Source organism: Oculina patagonica, chromosome 2, assembly GCF_052425735.1.
Source record: "Oculina patagonica isolate OP01 chromosome 2, crgOcupat, whole genome shotgun sequence".
NCBI classification, from domain to species: Eukaryota; Metazoa; Cnidaria; class Anthozoa; order Scleractinia; family Oculinidae; genus Oculina; species Oculina patagonica.
This window is the reverse complement of record NC_135759.1, coordinates 2,367,631-2,386,494: the sequence shown is the minus strand read 5'-3', so window position 1 is coordinate 2,386,494 and position 18,864 is coordinate 2,367,631. Positions and strand designations below refer to the sequence as shown.

The following is an 18,864-nucleotide window of genomic DNA, read 5'->3' as shown; positions in this document are numbered from 1 at the left end:
AGAGATGATGGACATGCCCTATTCTGACAAAACGAAACTGGTTTTAATCCGGTCTGTGTTACAGTTTAATGTTTATTTGCCATACGTACGCCATGTACCTTTAAGCTGAATTCTCGAAGAAGAGTTTCTTTTTCACAATAACACCCTTCTTTGTGACTCCACTTAGTTACAGAACTGTCTGAGGAACAGCGACTGCTGAAATGACCTCCGAGAGTTGGGTCTCACTTCTGAACAGTTCCTTTGAACAATCTCATCCAAGGCGGTTCTTTCCCAGTAAAGGTTGAACTTCGTGTGAAAAGGACACAAGTCTAAAAAAAAACAACGTTAATATATATTCAGTTAATAGAAATTGGCTTGTTGCCTCAACTGTAGCCTGCCTAGCCTTCACCGCTCTTGCAAAAATTAACCTAAGTATATGACTGGGTTAATTCCTTTCGTTTTGACTGGAAACCTGTGATGTCTTTAATTTGTGTGTGGTTTTACGAAGGTCGTCAAAAAAATACCTCTCTAATAAGGGGGCCTGAGAAGGATAAAATGAGAACTGGGATTTGGACAAATTTCCACTGGTAAAATAGGATTTGGGTCACTGGGACTGGGAATCACAAACAAATAGAGAATGGCACTGGGACAAGAACTTGGAACATCGGGGAAAAAATAGGCTGGAAAATGGGACTTGGCAAAATTTTTGCTGGGATAATGTTACTTTTACTATACCCCTTTTCAGGACCCTCTAAGAAGCTCAACGTCTTTCTTATACTTAAACTTACATTGAGCACAGTCTCTTTCGTCTGACTCATCACGACAGTCCTTTTTCTTATTGCACCAGTCATTAAGCGACCTTATTTCGTCTCCACTTTCACACAGGTACAAACGTTCTTCTGAAATAAGCGTCAAGTTTTGTATCCCTAGAAAACGTAGGAAACAATCTCAAAAATTATTCATGATACATACAAAAAAAATTCCCCTTTTTTAAAACGCTAGAGGCGAGAACTGGAACGAGCTGTTACAAGCACATTAAATATCATAACAAAAACAGTTTTCAAAAAGGTTAATGATATTTCAGTGACAGTTAAAATTATAATAATTGTTAGTTTTAATAAGGAACGCAAGAAAAACGAGCCTACGTTTGTTGACTAATACTACTTTGAAAAAGCATTTTCCCTTTTTAAACTTACTTTAGTTTTTCTTATCTTAGCTGTTTAAGAGGCGCAGTGGCCTAATCCCCGGTTAGTCCGTCTTGGTTCGAGCCCTGGCCAGGGTCACTGTGTTGTGTTCTTGGGCAAAACATTTTACACTGACGATGCTTATTTTTACCCGTGTAGTATAAATTAGATACAGGCAAGCTGCTGGGAAAACATCAAACAATTGTTAGAGGGTAGGATAACAAACCTGTTAAAGCCCCAGTGCAGCGAACTTGATTTGGTTCCAAGTAGCACCCAGGCCTCACTCGTTGCTGCTCGGAGCTGCAAAAGAAGTCGACACCATTCTCCTTCCAGCGGTATCCATCAGGCAAAGTTTGATTCTTCCAAGTGCAGGCTACAGAGTTGAAAAATAAGGAATAGTGAAGAATGTCGATCAAAGATCTGTTTTGCTTAAATGCAATAATTTATTTCTCACTGAAAAAGGTAAAAACGTCGAGGATCCGATACCAGAATTCATTATAAAATTAAAAAGGTTCCAATGTAGCGGAACATGCCTGGACTTCATTGACTTCAACAATGCCAAGATAATTGACAAGGGTAACAGAGCATCAGAAAGACGCTAGAATCGTGGCACAGCGAAAACGGTCGAGGCCGATAACAATTTGTGCCCTCTGCCGGGACAATATAACAATCTTTAACACTTTTTGCAATCTTTTTATACATATTTATAACCTTGAAATTTATGCGATTAACTTGTTATATTTAAAATAAGGTCCATTTTATCACATAGTTTTATACGTCGAAGACAGCAGACTGGCTGCCGAAAGCTAATAATTTTTAAATAAATTTTTACCAGAGAACGCCATTTTACAATTTTTATGAAATAAAGGTAATTTTGTTTAATGATAGGGAGATCTGTTTACTGAATGGTTCACATCAATGGGCGACGTGCTTGGTAGCTATAGCTGTTGTTATTGCGGGCCCAAGAGAGGCCCGCAACCCTAATCTTGACAGTGACCAGCGGATTGCGTTTTACGCGTGCGCGCCACGTTAATAAAAGGCGAATAGAAAACGGAAGTTGAAAATTTTGTTCTTCCACTAAGAACGATCGGAATGCGAAAAATGTGTCAATCACGACAGTTTGTCGTAACACCGGACACATGGAAGATTGCAAACATTACAATTTTCAGCCTTGATTTACGGGTGTTGCTTTTGCGAAAATTTGCTCTGATTGTATGACGCATAAACCACGGCAAAGCGAATGATTCCAACAACGGTTATTCTCGAGAAATTCGTTATAACACTGACAACATAGCGAGTTTATCGACCGAGGAAAATCACATCTCAATTCACACCGCGTGCTCGACTACACTTTACAAAACTGTCAATCCGGCAAAAAACAACTCTGACTGGTTCGCGGCGGGTTAGCGGCAATTAAGCGTGATTTATCATTAATCGCGCCACGTTAATAAAAGGCGAGCACAACATAGCGAGTTTACCAACTGAGAAAAATCACATCTCAATTCACACCGCGTGCTCGATTATACTTCCCAAAACGATAAAAACATGCATTCCGTTTGCGTGACGCGTTACTCGGGATAATTGTCTTTTGTCAATTTAATCATTTACTTATCGACACTGCCAACTAAAATTACGCACTCTCGTACCAGTACCTTTTCAAAGTGCGTCAAGGCCCGCACTTTCTAACCTGTGGTTACCACTAGTTTTGTTATGCTATTTCTTCAGGTTTTCTGACGACCCAGCAAAATAACAACCTTGTTCCCAGGGTCTCTCTCTCTCACCGCTCCCAGAGCGAGAGAAGAGAGACGCTGGTTGAGTTTTGACACGTGGCTCCCAGAGTCTGGGGGCGGGGAGAGAAAGACCATGAGAACGAGGTTGGTAACATAACTGAGTTGAGCAGAAGCAGCGTGGCCTAGTGTTGTAGGGTGCTGGACTTGTAATCCAGAGGTCCCGGGTTCAAATCTCCCTCCTGATTGTGTTGGTATTGTATACTTGCCTTTACAAATTCCTTTGTTCGATTTCAGAAAAGCCGCCACGTTGCAGTCTGGTTGATCGCAGTGCTCTATTTTCGTGTCGTCAGATGTTATGAAAGTTATCCCCCGAGAGCATGAAATAAATCCGTTGTTACATCTGCACACGATGCAGTTACCCACTGGCCATTTGGCTCCATCAAAGTAAGCATTGCCTTCCTCGCCTTGGCACAAGGTTTCTGAAAAACAAAACAGCAGATGGGCCTTCTTAGGGCTGTGCTTCCATACGAATGTTGATGATTGCTGCAATTGGCCCGTTAACCGGTCACACGGTACAACATCTGAACCGCAAGATACCTAAGTAAAGCTTCACTTTACTTTGTTCTGGATGTCGCATTAAGTAACTTGCATTTGCCTTCCAGTATGGATGATGTTGTACCATGTGTTCGCGCGTCTTCAAGTGTGGGTTATTGCTTGGTTTTTGCTTTCATACTTAACATTTTCGTACTATTTTTACATCTGTCACAGCCGAATCATTACTCGCAATTTCCTATTTCAGTTCTTGAAAGCGATTACAAGTATATACCAAAAAGTGATCCATCTGGTTTGATCTGGTTCCATTTTCACATTTCTCTACGTTGCTCGCAATCGCCAGAGATCATATGAAACCAGAAACAAGCGTGCTGCTACATGTAGCAGTAATGAAGCGTAGTTTGTATGATTTTTATGTCAGTTCTTTCTTATTAAAAACTTGGAGACTATGTACGCGGATTAGCGCTGGCGTCTAAACATGGGCCCAGTTGTTCACAGGGTGAATAGCGCTATCCGCTGGATAAATCGCTATTCATCCACTGGATAACGATTTATCCGGTTAATTGCGCTATCCATCTTTTGAACAACTGAGGCTGGATCACAAGTACGGAAAGGCAGGGGGGAATGTATAAGGTTTACACATGATTTCTGGAAGATAAGTGCTTTTTTGTTTGCTGTTGTTGTTGTTGCTGTGGTTGATGATGGCTTCTGTTATGTTTTTTTTTCATGTTGTTCAGGACATTTTACGTTGCTACATCCAACTTACTTGCTTCACATGAGTCGTTTCCTTGCAAACAGTTTGGACTGGGCGTGTCACAGGTGTCATCACTTGCTCTAAGCTGAAGTCCTTCGGGACACACACTCATGTTCCATCGTACCTGACTAGCAAATCGCGGAAGTGCTATGGAACGAAACACCAATAAATAATAGTAAGCAAATAATAAAGTACGCATATATAACATTCCTCGAGGTGCAGAAAGGTTGTTAGGGTTCGTAATTTAATGATCTGTTCCAGGCGTTCGGTTTGTTGGAGAGCAGCACGAAACACGGCGATTGTGTAAAAAATACCGAGGATTATTAGTTGTAGAGACGCGGCTAACTTCTCGCCGTTCTTTGCGCTGATCCCGTTTTTTACGATACTCTCCAACTAACCGAACGTTTTTGTTCGTTCTTTCGTTCGTGCGTTCGCCTGTTTGTTCGCGACGTGTTCACTCATTGCCGGCTGGTTCGTTTTTCCGTTCCTTTGTTCGTTCGCTCACCGGACTGCCATTTTGCTCGTTCGTTTCTTTTTTTCATTCCGTGAAAAACTTTTTTTAATTAGCTTCACGTATCTATTAAAGTGCAAAATTTTCGTTCTCTCGTCGATTCTCTTGTGTATCCTTCAACACACTATCCGAATCCGGAGAATTCCGAAGATCGGCCGAGGATTTTCGTGCTTCACTGAGAGCGAGGTCAACAAACATAAAACAACTTAGATATTCAGTTAATTTTACCTGCACATTTCCTGGCACAGCAAACAGCACCATTGTAGATATTACATAACGGTCCAAACATTTCTGGACATCCTTTCGTCATCTTCTGCTTTGGAAACTGAAACTTACAACCCTGGTATTCCCAAGTGTCTCCCTCTAGCAGAATCCGACCATCTTTGGTTGTTTCAATAGCTGCGTGAGGAAATACAGCAATGCGAATATTGAGGGGCCGGAAGGGGTAAAATGGGAACTGGGATTTGGGCACATTTTCACTGGGAGAACGGGATTTGGGTCACTGGGTCTGGGAATAATAAACAATTAAATAAACAATAGAACTCGGACTGGGATTTGGAAAATCGGGAAAACTATAGGCTGGGAATGGGATTTTATACCCGCCATCCTCCAGGACCCTCAATATTACACCGACGAATTAAACCGCCGTAGCGAATTTTAAAAAGCGGAAGTTTTGAGCGTTATCCCTTCGTCAGAGCAAAGAAACGCGAGTTTATCAATTTGGTGGTTAAAGGGCTTTGTCACGGATTTTAACAAATTTGTTAACAGCCACAATATACATTTGTGTCGTAGGAAACCTAAAAAAACGGTACATTTTTATTAACAGTTGCTAGTTAGAGCACTAAAACTGCTACGGATGACTCGAATGGAAATGGATTACAACTTGAAAAATTAAAGCTAAACTTTCCAACTTGTTTCCGCGTGTCTTCAAAAAACCACATTTATAGCCGTGATTTGATCTCTCTCCGCAAATTAAGATTATATCTTTCTTTAGATGTTGAAAAATAACATTTTTCATGGGTTGAGTTGCCTACCACTAATTTCAGAACAGCTTAGATTAAAAAAATCTGCATTACTTAGCATGACTTAGCTCCTTAAATTTACCATTATCAACTTCCTTTTGATAATCAACTTAGTGGGTCAATTGCAATTGCTCGCCGACGCAGCACAACAACTTCTTAACAAACTGACAACCTTGCCCATCTCACATGCGTTACCTTGACATGATTCTTTCCTTTCTCTAATGAAGTCCACAGTGTTACAAGTTGGTTGTTCACAGGTTTCAGTGAATGGTACATATGCGTCGTGTTGGCCTGGGAAATTGACTTGAAGTGTTCTGTTACATTTCAACAATCCAGCTCTACATTGGCAGCCAATGCACTCAGTTACCTAAAAATGAAAAAAAAAAAAAAAACAGTTAAATTAACTGCAGATCAACTCTTGCAGTATTCATTCTTACCGCTGCATGATTCCTGACGCAAATTGCTTGATAAGAATTTGGCTTTCCATCAGGACACTATCCTCTATTGACTTTTTTCTTTACTCCCTTGTCTGCCTCATTTTGTTGATATAGCGAGGGTAAACGTTAGTCAATATTTTAACCACCCTTACGAGGAAGAAAAGGGTTTGGTAGGGCAGGGTGACCACAGTTAGACGAAATACATCAAAGAAATACGTCAAAGAAATGAAGAAGTTTCACAGTTACAAGTTCGCACAAAAGTTGCTCGTTGTCTTTGAGCTTAGCCCACTGTATAAGTAACGTTTACCTTCCAGACATCATTGAGTACTAACACTTGCCCTTCTTCGTCACGGCAAACAACTAAAACCAAAATATAAGGTCTGGGGTAAATAAACGTCATATTTAATTTGCACTGATTATACAGGTAAGAGGAAACGTTTGTAAGCCCCGGCCCGTCTGGCTCGCCTGTTAACCTCTGGCTTTATTTTATTAAGAAGAATGAATACATTAAGTCTTTGGTAAGATATCGTATTGTCCAACTGAAATAGCTTTAATTTATTTTTGTTTGCGTGCTGTGTGGACAAATTAGAAAGTTCAAGGTTTACTTTTGTCACACGATTGAACTGAACGCTGGTAGCGAAATCTTTTGGACGTTCGTCACTCGCCATTTTGGCGTTCGTTTTGACCTGTTCCGACCAAAAAATTAAAGTGGCTATTAAGAGGTAGGGGACTTAGGAGGGCGTGGTTATTGCTAGAACAGCCTTGTACCTTATTGTTACTTATTTTGGCGGGACTTAATTTTCGCGATTTTCGCGTTTTTTAAAAAATCGCGAAATTAAAGACTCGCGAAAAAAGGTTCTCGCGAAAAATAACGTCGCGAACTTTAATACCCTTCTATATAATTCGTAATAATTAATCAACGTTACGTTCAGCTTACTACATAATTATCTTGGTACAGTCGTCAAACTAACTCTACTTCGTTACAAAGGAACATGTCAAACTGTTTTAAGTTCCGTTTTGGTATATGGCTATGTTCAGTGTCATAGGAAACTATTGCTTTGGAAAATTTAAATCAGTTGTGCCAATATTGAGACTTACTGTTTGTTAATGCAGACCAGTATTGTGAAAATTTTCGCGAAATTTAGTTCCTTTAAACGTATGTTTTTGGCCAAATCGCGACATTTAAGTCCGGCGAAATATGCCCGTTCCATTTTCGCGAAATTAAGTTCCCGCGAAAATAAGTAACAGTAAGGTATAGTACCAGATCTGACATAGCTTATTAGCTTAAATTAATTTAATACATGACTTACCATCCTGACATTGTGCCTCATCAGAACCGTCAGAACACTCTGTGACGCCATTACACACGTGACCCTTCCTTATAAAGTCACCATTTGAGCAACGAAATAACTCATTTGAATTCTTTAGCTGAAAAAAGACTATACAGATAAAATGGAGTTAGTAAATGCAGAGTTGGGTCATCGAAGCAAACTTTTAAGCTTCAATATGGTGGCTGATTTCAGGGAACTTAAGTGTCTGTCTAACCTAGGATAAGAAGATCCAAATATGTTGATAAAACCATTGAGAGCATAAAATACATGCATAGATGAACTCAAATGGTTTTTCATTTGGTAGAGCCGGTTATATATTAGCTGATCAATGTTTGCCCATGTTAGTTTGTGTCCTTTAAACTCGTTTTTTACCTCAGTTCGCTAATATCATTCTTATAGACCATTGGAAAAAATATCGTTTAGTTTCAAAGCTTGAGGACGTTAGGGGAAGGGAATGCAGGGTTGTTAATTTATATGGGAACTTAAGTGTTCGACATTGTTAGATAAAGATGGTGAATGAATTGTTCCACACCTGAAAAAAAAGATTGATTGCCTGCAAGTCTGGGCTGCAAGTCTGCAACCAGTTTTTGGAGATTTTAAGAATGAGAAGTGAAAGGCTGGTCTGTTGGTGAACTAGGTGAAAATAAAACGGAAAGTGGAAAGCAGAAATAACAATCTTGGGTTGACAAGGTTTCATTTATTGCAAACACGGACCAACCTTGGCAAGCGCTAACAGTCCCACTTCCGGTAGGTAAAATATCATCACTTGGTCGACGACATGGCATGCAACTCCCGACTATACCAACCCGGAATAAACCATATTGAATGGTCACGTGATATTTCACACAGGTGATCAAGCCATCCACGCACGAACAGTTGAAGCAGGCTCCCGAAAACCACTTAATACCATGCTCCCGTACTTTGCCGTTTTCATCGGTGCAAGCTGGTCGAGAGAGCCTGGTGCAGGTTATTTTACCATTGTTACAGTCACACTTAGTGGTCGTGTTGCTAAGCCACTCCTGTCCGTCAGCAAAAGCGTTGCCATGGAAATCCCAGCAGCCAGTTTGAGTTTTTTTGCATAAAACGCGAGAATTAGGTGCACATTTGCAGGTGAAGAGTGGGTTAGGATTCCAAGTCTGCCCAACTTCGTAAATGTTTCCATCTTTGTCTTTACAGCCTAAAATGAAGTATTAATTGACACGCTGACTTCTCGTGGTAGTATGTTGATTAAACGGGCTACGTTACTCTGTTCTTAATGATTCTGTTAACTGGTCTTAAAGGGGATAGGTCATGATATTTAACACTTATCCCGAAAAATTGAAAAATACTTGGCCGACGAGGCCATAGCAGAGTTGGCTAAAATCAGACGATATTCCGCAAGATTGGGCAGGATGATTGTTTTATTATTCAACAAATCGTCAGCGAAACACTTCTTGCAGATTGAAAAACTGTGGTTATGAAGCGCTTTTAAAGACTTCGATGGCGGACAAGAATGACTTTCCGACCATATATGAGCGTCATGCGATTTTGTTAGATAGTTATATAAACCCTTTTAATAAGTCGAGGGGCCATTTTGAATTTTTATTTTTCCGCGAATGACGTCATTAATGAAATATTCAAAATGACACCTCGGCTTATTACAATGGTAGACACTTCATTTTAATACGTCGAGGCGCAGATGAATATTTCATTAACAACGTCATTCGCGGAAAGTTAAATATTCAAAATGGTGTCTCGACTTATTAAAATGGTGTATAGGTGATAATCGCCTAAAGAAGAATCTGCGAGTTTTTTCCACCCATGACAACTATCATCGGTGCGAGGTCCAGCGACAAGAGAGTGCGCGACGAATGTCATACGAGCGAAAACGTTTGCTAATAAACTCTCACAACAACTTAGTTCAGATGGTAAAAAAAAGTAGGTAAAGTCTCTGTCCGAGCCAAGTGGCCCTTACAACCGGAGCTTATCCCGGTTTCCGTAGCATTAAGCGACTAGGAGTATTGCTACTCCCCCCTGGATGGGATGCTAGTCCATCGCAGGGTTACCCCCCAGCAGTAAATTCGCCGGTACCCATTTATACACCTGGGTGAAGTGAGGCACTGTGAGAGTAAAGTGCCTTACCCAAGAACACAACGCAGCGCCCCGGTCAGGCCTCAAACCCGGGCCGTTCGACTCGGAGTCGAGCGCGTTAGCCATTAGGCCACCGCGCTTCCCACTTCAGATGGTATAAATTATAAAATCACACGAGAGTCGATAAAACCGCTTGTTATGGCGATCGGACGAGAGAAAGAGTTGGGCCCTACATGCATGGGTAGAGCGTCTAGAGTAGAGAATGTTCCTAGTTCTAGAATCATTCTATTTGAGAGGAAGGATGATCCTAGTGCTAGGGCCAAATGCAACCTTTCGCGTGTCGCGCTGTGATGATCCTAGTGCTCGTATGACCCTAGTGCTAGGGCGATCGTAGTACTAGGATCATCTCCTTTCCTTGTAAGTGGGGCCTTACTCGTGTCAATTTTTCCAAGCTTCGTTCTCTTTACTCCTTTTATATCATACTCTAGCGGCTGGTATATCAAGAATTTTACCTGTTCTACCAGTCCCGCAGTATCGTAAACTGCAGAAATGTTGTGCTGTAGGGAATTGTCCAAATCTGTACACGACAAAATCACTGCAGTTCCTTACTAACACCTGACTATACCAGAAGCAGCATTCGTCATCTTTGGTGAAACAAATCATGCGTTCCACGACCCCCTCCCCCACAGATGGATGCTTGCCATTTAACCATCCGGGAGACAGCGTACCGCAATGCATTTTGGGTACACACTGTGTTGGCATACCAGTCCCCGCGCTACCAGTGAATCTGTGCCAGGTCTGGGGCAAATTGGCGTCACACTTCATTGTGTGGTAACTGAAGTAGTCTTCGGCTCTGTCGCGCTCAGTGAGAGTGTTGTAATTGAGGCATTCATCATTTGAATTGTCTAAAAATGAAATAAATTCCAAATAGCATTAAAAACTGTTTACCGCCGTAATGACCAAAACCTTATTAAAATAGTCGAGATATCTTGCCAGAATTTCAATGCACTAAAAAGGCGACTCGCGGCGTTTTGAAGGTTTTTGAATAAAAGTTTAACTCAAGAGATCTACTAGACAACAATTGCACCAACAACGTTTATTTGAACTGCAAACTAAATTACTTAAACAATAAATAAATTAAAAATACATACAGTTGCTGGTCACCCAAAATAACTAGAAAGCTGAACTAGTTGGGTGACCACCATTTATTAATTTAAAGTAAATATAAGGTCAGAAAAGAGGCATTTTACATTTTACACACTTAATTAAGGAGGTAGATTACAGATCAAATAAATCTTAAACATGTTTGAACAATAAAACAGATAAAAAGTAAAAAAAATGACAGAAATACCAGAATATAGCAATTAGTAGGAAAACTTAATAGAAATTAATAAAATGCAAGGATAGTTCTCTTTTAAATGAGTAAGGAGTTAGAAATTATCTGTATCTTGGATACAGATAACAGGACTGTTCTTAGGAAGAGACAAGTCTTGTTTTTCCTCATATCTGGAAAAACTATTCCTTACGAGTCGGTAAGAGAGGCTTCTCCTATCATTATTAACTGAATAGATCTTGACATAAGGCATGGATACTACTACTACTACTACTACTACCACTACCACTACCACTACCACTACCACTACCACTACCACTACCACTACCACTACCACTACCACTACCACTACCACTACCACTACCACTACCACTACCACCTAGGTTTCCTTACTTCTAAATACCGGTTGGCTAATTGATAGAAGAACTGAGAACTCACGCGTACCGTTATACAACTCCACTCTGAGACAGTTCCAATTATGTTGCTTGATCGGATGAAAGCGAAAGTATCTTGCAGACACTGGCACTGGTAACTTGTGTTGGTCAACAGTGTGGCTGTCACCTTTCCTGTGGAATTCCTAAAAAAACGTAGTTATACGAAGCATTAAAGCTTATATACAGCATGCCGTGTTGCTTGTAAGCCCGGTGGGGGGAGGGGGGTGGGGTACTCCCTATAATGGCCTATACGGGGAGGCACCGCCCGAAAGGGGTACCTTTTTCAGGCTTCAGGTATATAAAAGGGTAGAGATTTCACATGTTTAGGTTTACGAAAGGGTACGGAAATCTGTCATTTGCAGGCTTTTAAAAGGGCCTTTAATTAAAATATTTCGAATAGTTGCAATTTATGGCTGTATATTTTTTTTTATTAAGCGCTACTTGAAAATGTCAAGAAAACGTCGTGTTCCAAGTCTATGCCAGGTCTTTCAGGTATATAAAAGGGGTGCCTTTTTTCAGTAAAAGGTATACGAAAGGAGTTCAATTTCTGTCAAAATGGTATATAAAAGGGTAAAGGGTTAGAGCTCGGGGCGGAGCCTTACGTATAAAACTTTTTTGGGTACCCCACGCCCCCCCCCCCCCCCCGGCTTGTAAGTGTTATGGTCATCAGTGCACCGCTCTGGTTATCTATAAATATAGAATTAATCTCGTGACCTGCAATAACAATAAACCAATATACGTGGTGTAGCCAGCTCTTACCACTTCCACGCCAGTTGCATCCCTATAAGGTGCCCAGACGTTTCCATCCAATGAGTAAGACAGCTTGAAGTCTGTGACCCAGTTAATGCCAATTCTGTTTCCCTGGGAAGCAACAGCACACACTTGAAAAGTTGTGCCAAGATCAACCTGCAGCCAGTCGTCATTCCTGTTAGCTTCTTTGGCACACCAGCCATCGCCTCTGTCTCCGTTCAGTCGTCCGTAAGCGGGCTGGTAAATATCGCTATATTGAGAAGAAGCTGTCATGTGACTATCAGGAATTTTGGCTTGGTCAGATACTCCTACAGGCTTCGTGAAGCAATCATCCGCTGGTTCTGAAGGCAAGCAGTTATTCATGTAAAAATACTGAAACGTTGATGTCACTAAAAGTTGCTGAAAATAATTTTCGCACGTTTTTCTTACTCCATTTAACAATTTTCACGTCTATTGCAATTGTTGTTGGCGTTTTTGTTCTCGATAACTATTGGTCAACGCTTATGATGCAAATTTTACAGTTTGAAAAGATTACTTTACTAATATGGCAATGATTCTTGCTTCCTGTCTGCACAAATGGAATTGACCCTGGAATGAAAGCAGGGCCGTAACCAGACCTTTGCCATAGAAAAGGCAAGATCTGGCTAGTGGGTTCTGGGGGCATGCCCTCCAGAACATTTTGAAATCAAGAAGCTCTGAAACCCTTTCTGAGATATTTTTCATGAGGTATTTCTTGTAAAAAAAACTTTTCAACTGGGGATTATTTTCCAAACAAAACATATTGTTTTAACTTTTGGTAAAAATCTAGACGAGGCAATGCCATGTCTTGCCTCTTGCTAGGTACGGCCTTGGAAGGCCGACTTGGTGAGTTACTGTAAGTAGACAAACATTGCAAACATACCTTCAACGCCGGCTCCACAAAGACGAAAGCTGTAGCCAAAAGACGGCATCATATCCAGCTTGTAAACATAGAAGCCACTGCAATTCCTCACACGCATGCTCACAGATGTCATGCAACATATCTGTTTCATGGTAAAGCAAACAAACCGCTTTACCACTCCTTCTTCAACACCCGGATGTGAACCCGCCATCCATCCGGGAACTACGGTTCCGCAGCGATTGGCGGGAACGCAAGAGGTTGCCATGTACCTCCCTGCCGAGCCATTAAATGCAAACCAGCCTGTCAGTGAACTGTCGCTAATCTTTGTCGTGTAGTCAGAGAAATATCTTGATCTGTTCGCTTCATCTAGGGTGGTGTAGTTCACGCACTCATTCGCTGTGGGAACAAAGCATGTTATTGGTAAGCAAAGACATCAACATCTTCAACATCATCGTGTAAGTTGAATACAGTCAACTCTCTCTTAACGGACACCTCTATAAGACGGACACCTCCATAAGACGGACACCTGGTGATGATCCCTGCCGTTTTTCAGTCATTTTACTGTAACAAAACTCTCTGTAAGACGGACACCTTTCTAAGACGGACAACGGACAATTTGAAACCGCCAACGGACACGTACAAAAAGTTATTTTTTAGTGAATAATACTTCGAAACTTGGTATCAAGATATAGCATAGTAGGTCAGCGCCTGTAGAATACCAAAAACAAAAACAAACCGCGGCTATAACGTATTCCTTAAGTATTTGGCACCAAAGAGGTAGTTTTATACTTACGGTATTACCGTTTGTAATGAACAAACAAGTCGAATTTCTGATATTATTTTTGTTCCACTTTATTGGTTTTGCTAAAGTAAGCGACTCAAAACAGACGTGTATTCGTTTTACATAGCCGTTTAGCTTTATCTTCTCAAAATTTCTGGTGTCACATTACCTCGACTCTCTATAAGCCGGACACCTCTCTAAGACGGACAGTTGGGGCCGGTCCCGACGGTGTCCGTCTTAAAAAGAGTTGACTGTAATTGATAAAGGCAAAGTTAACTATGGAGTCAGTAATTTACTACCACAAAATATTTTATACGGGGAGGATTGGTCCCCGAGGTCCAAACCATTACCCTTTTAGTTACCATTGTTGAGAAAAAATGTAAACTTTTGATAGAAAATGGTAACCCCTTTCATCCTACAGTAGGAATACTGAAGGAACAACCCCAGCCATTCGGTGGGTCCATTTAAGATATTTTGAAGGGCTCTTTTTAATGCCTAAAAGGCAGTTTTCCTTTCCCTTTTTTATTCTCCAACACGTAAAATTCTTACCCTTTTGATATGACTCCAGCCTGAAAAAGGCAAAGCCTCCCCGTTATGGGTTCCTGTCCCCGTATAGTCCATTATAGGTAGTACACTTTAGGTAGAACCCACCGGGCATAAATGTGCTAAAGCAAAGAGTATTTCTCTCAAAAGACGCTCAAAAGTATATTAAATAAAGTTACCAGGGATTAGGTTGGCAGTCGTCTTTGAAGCAAACAAGATAAACACGGCCAACAGCGCAGTTTTGCACATCATGTTATCCAACACACATCGTCACCTGTTTAAACGAAATAAAAGGTAACTGTCTTTATCAGATAGATAAAGTCAGAACTTTTTTTTACACACAGTTGTCGAATCTCATAAATACGAACACTCACTTCTTCATTTCCATGTAAATCATCAAACACATTTTCATTATTTTGAGGAGCTTCCCATTAGAGGTTGAAAAGGTAAAAAGCAACTCTCAGGAGGTCTATCGAAGTACAAAACTAACCACAGCAAATACCGGCTGCGTTTGCGCCTTAAGTATAATTATGAGCATCAATTTTTTCTGTAGCAGCATTTCACAAGTCTGAAGCAAAATTTGAAGTAGAATATGATGTATGAACTTCCTCGAACAGCACGTTTTGGTAAAAATAAAAACAGGCCTCGACCCAACCAAAACAGCTGTTTTAAGGGAATATTCCCTAAAGAAGCCAAAAAAAAACTACATGACTACACCTCCAGGGGCAACTGCAAGCAAATAAGGTACGAACGCGGTTTGTACAAGTGAATGTGTAAATTTCAATGGCGTGATCGAATGCCATTGATGACGCAAACTTGCGGAAGAATCGGAAGAAAAACCTTCATTTCAAATGCAGTTTTGTTATTGACTTCCGTAATCAATTTTTGGTGTAACAGAGATGTTTATCTCTAAAGTGGGTTGGTAAATATCATTTACATGACTAAGGTACCGACCACCGACAGGCGTGCAACATGATTGACAACAGAGGCAACTGGTAATCGATCGGCAGACAGCAATTTCGAAGAAAAAGCCCGCACAAAAAAAAAACACGTAAAATTTGCTTATTTTGCAACGCGAAAAATCGAAATTAATCGGTTGCGAAGTTACAAAATCCCAGTGTAGCTTACATATGTGTTCACCTAAGACAAATCATACTCTCTCTTTCTGATGTGGTTTGAACTTTTTAAAATGTCAGCTGAAATGTCTGTGAATATAACTCTATATGTTAAATTCAGATGAAAGCTATTGAGCCGTGCGTTCATGTGGTACTCTTAATTGTGCTTTGCAAGGTGTTTAACTTTTAATTTAGTCTGTGGATGAAATCCCAGTGTGTGACCATTTTAATAAAATTGTTAAATCACCCGCCTTGGTGTAATTAGTACTATTCTACAAATATTTCTCGCTTTTGTAACAAAATCATTTCCCTTTTTGCATCACGCTAAGCAGTTTGCTCCCTGTTCACGGCGGGATGAAATAAAACTATTTTGACTTCGACAAGTCAGCATTAATTTTCTGTAACACGCTTTGGGAAGATATTTCCATCTTTTTAATTACCAAGGTTTTTATCTATTTTAAAAATGTATTTTAGTGAAATAGTGCAAATAGTAATCCTATAAGTTAAAGCTCTTCCGTTCCCTTAAAAATACGGAATAATCCTCTTCAATCACAGCATGGCAAAGTTAGAATTTCAAGTTTGGATATTGATAACAATCCGAATTTAATTCTATAACAAATTTCCGTCTGTATTAATATAAGCTGATTATATTGCTATGACTGTTTCACGTTGATGCATAAAGAAAATAACTATTTTGCTTAGCACATAGACAAACTGAAATATATTTTGAACATTAAATCAGTGAGCAGCACAATCAAAGATATTAATCAAACCTGGAAATTTCACACGTCCGTTCGATTAACATGTAATTATTATTTTTTGACAAGTGATTTATTCTGGGCTGCAACAAGAGTTATATTACACAAATTTTAAGTGTTTTGATCGAAGATTTCAGCTTTTCTTGGATTTAAGTTGCAGCAGATATTTTTAAATTACAAAGTATAATTCGTAACTCCAGAAAGGTGGTTTATCTTTCGTCTTGCTTTAAAGGAGCTTCTTCGTGGGGATTAGGCAGATTTTTGGTCTAAACTGTTCTGAAATTAGTGGTAGGCAGCTTAACCCATGAAAAACATTTTCTTTGGACATCTTAAGGAAGATATAACCTTGAACATTTGCGGATAGAAATCAAGCTACGTCGATAAATATCGATTTTTTGAAGGCACGCGGAAGCAACTTGAAAAGTTAAGCCTTAATTTTTCAAGTTGCAATCCATTTCCATCCGAGTCATCCGCAGGCAAAGTTGCACGTTAACAGTTTCAGTGCTCTAATAAAGCAACTGTTAATAAAAATGGACTATGTTATTTTTACGTTTCATGAAACACAAATATAAATTTTGGCTGTTCAAAAATCTGGTAATATCCCTTTAATTTTGTCAAAAATAAACTTTATATAATTTTTTCTCATACGAAAAATAAGTTCTGACTTATTTTCTATAAATGGTTTCAGTATTGTTCAAGACATGAAAACTGGCTGTCGTAAAATTGTTCACTGGGTGTCTCGTTGATAATTACAGCTATTCACTCCCTGTGACCAGCTTTGTTCGATTAATACAAAAGAAAACATTAATTTCATTAAGTTGAAACCCAACAAGTAAAATGATCTCGACGGATGTGGAAGGGACTTTAATATGTTTTAAAATGAAAACAATTTCGGTATGTTTTATCGTATCGTGTTACTGCAAATGTTATAATTAGCGCGGAGCAGGCCGAATTGCAATATTACTTTTAGAAGATTGTTCAATAATTCTAGCGAGGAAGTTTTAATTAGTCAATCCTTAACGAAACCTGTAATGAGGTTACTAAGTGCTTTATAGGATCAAACCCAAGAAAATGTAATGCTTTATTGTTTGCAGTTAAACAAATTTTTAAATTAAAAACTGGGAAAAAGTTGGAATATTTAAGTTTTATTCATGATATATTTTAGTTTTCAATCGCAAATGCTGTTTGTAATAGCAAATTACAACGAATAATTAAAATTTGTTGTTATCAAAGCGGAAACTAATATCGCCGAAAAACCTAACGAGTATAATGGAATGGAAATTTGTTGTAGTATTTATAGATTCAAAATAAGCCAACCTCTTTTTTCTAATAAGCATGTGATTTTGATAGGAATACTACCTTTTTTTGATAACATCAACACATTAATCGTGTCAGAAGAGGAAAAAGTAAAAATAGGTTGCACTTTGGGACTAGAGCATTAAAGTACAAGAAAATTTCATTGTGAGAATAGTCTATGTTTAAGTTTAAACAGTAATATGAATAGTTTACCCAAGTCACGAGATAAAAGACCTTGCCGAAGGCTATGACATATATATAAGCAATGTGAATTGTTTTAAAGTTATTTGCTTGGCATTCATGTATTTCTTGCTGACCAGCACATATTTTCATATAAAAAATAGTTGGTAACGATAATTTGGAAGGAAAGACACCATATTAAAAACGTCCCACTTAAACAGAAGCCGCAAACGCTATGAATAATTAACAAAAGACAAGGACCGAACAGAAAAGCTGAAATCTCCTTTGCCCGCTACTGAAATCGGCAAACCCAATGATGCTGCTTTCGGGAGAAATATGCTTTCTATTTTTTTTTAACTAAATAGAAATATTTACAGCGCAATTACTGCTGCAAAACGGCGAGTGCACGAATACAATGCGAGGAATACAAAGAAAGATGTTGCTTACCTCGACTGGTTAATGTAGTTTGTGCCCTTTCGCAATAAATCGTCGATTATCATCAAAAGTACCAACTCAAGAATTGCTGAAATTAAAACGCGTCGCTAGTCATAACTAATAATTGAAATATTCTTTACGTTGGTAGACACATCGGAGGTCTAGGTGCGCTTATCACCTGAAAGGCAAGCGGGAGGTCAATAAGTGCAGGTATCAACCTTGGGGGAAATACTTAATGCAAATAACAAATTTTCGCAGTGTTAAGATGTTAAATGTCTACCATATATTTGTCTGAAGGCGTGCCTTGTTTTTAGCCACTAGTCTTGGAGTAAAAGAAAACCCAGCCAGTATTTGCCTGGTTATCTTCCAATCAAAATGCGCAAAAGTGGAAGTGAAGTCCTTTCGTGCAAATATGATAATGTGTCAATGCCAAAATAATTTGATTTGTTTCAAGCCGTGTGTTTACATGAGATATTTTTAAATGCAAACAATAATAGTAATAAAGAGACGGTTTGTAATCATTTGGCTCGTCTAAAGAGCATAAATTGCACAAAATTGGATTGTAAAGTTTGCGACCCCTAGTTAAGACTATGGTAATTAAAAAGATTAAAACTGCGAATGACTTGCGTTTTGCCTTGTATGTATTTAATGTACATTGTCGATCTGAGCCTAAACTATAACATAGTAAATAAAGATAAATTATCAAAAATGAGGTTGAAAAAGTAAATGGGAATGAAACTGCTCTCGACTATTTTAGAAAAACATGTGTACATAGATATGCTTTTTCGA

General features: G+C 39.3%; 1 protein-coding gene across 1 annotated transcript in view; it reads right to left on the bottom strand.

Annotated features, from left to right (window-relative positions):
- The window catches only part of LOC144642634 (uncharacterized), a 33,397-nt gene extending 15,099 nt beyond the window's left edge, over positions 1-18,298 (bottom strand). Inside the window, 17 exon segments of the mRNA XM_078501655.1 lie at positions 99-221; positions 223-308; positions 768-905; positions 1,390-1,536; positions 3,160-3,372; positions 4,212-4,346; positions 4,939-5,109; positions 5,928-6,099; positions 6,477-6,529; positions 7,480-7,608; positions 8,219-8,677; positions 10,083-10,475; positions 11,342-11,480; positions 12,097-12,428; positions 12,989-13,363; positions 14,471-14,565; positions 18,088-18,298. Coding sequence (XP_078357781.1) covers positions 99-221; positions 223-308; positions 768-905; positions 1,390-1,536; positions 3,160-3,372; positions 4,212-4,346; positions 4,939-5,109; positions 5,928-6,099; positions 6,477-6,529; positions 7,480-7,608; positions 8,219-8,677; positions 10,083-10,475; positions 11,342-11,480; positions 12,097-12,428; positions 12,989-13,363; positions 14,471-14,543 — 3,138 coding nt within the window. The 5' untranslated portion in view covers positions 14,544-14,565; positions 18,088-18,298.
- Between the last annotated feature and the right edge of the window lie 566 nt (positions 18,299-18,864).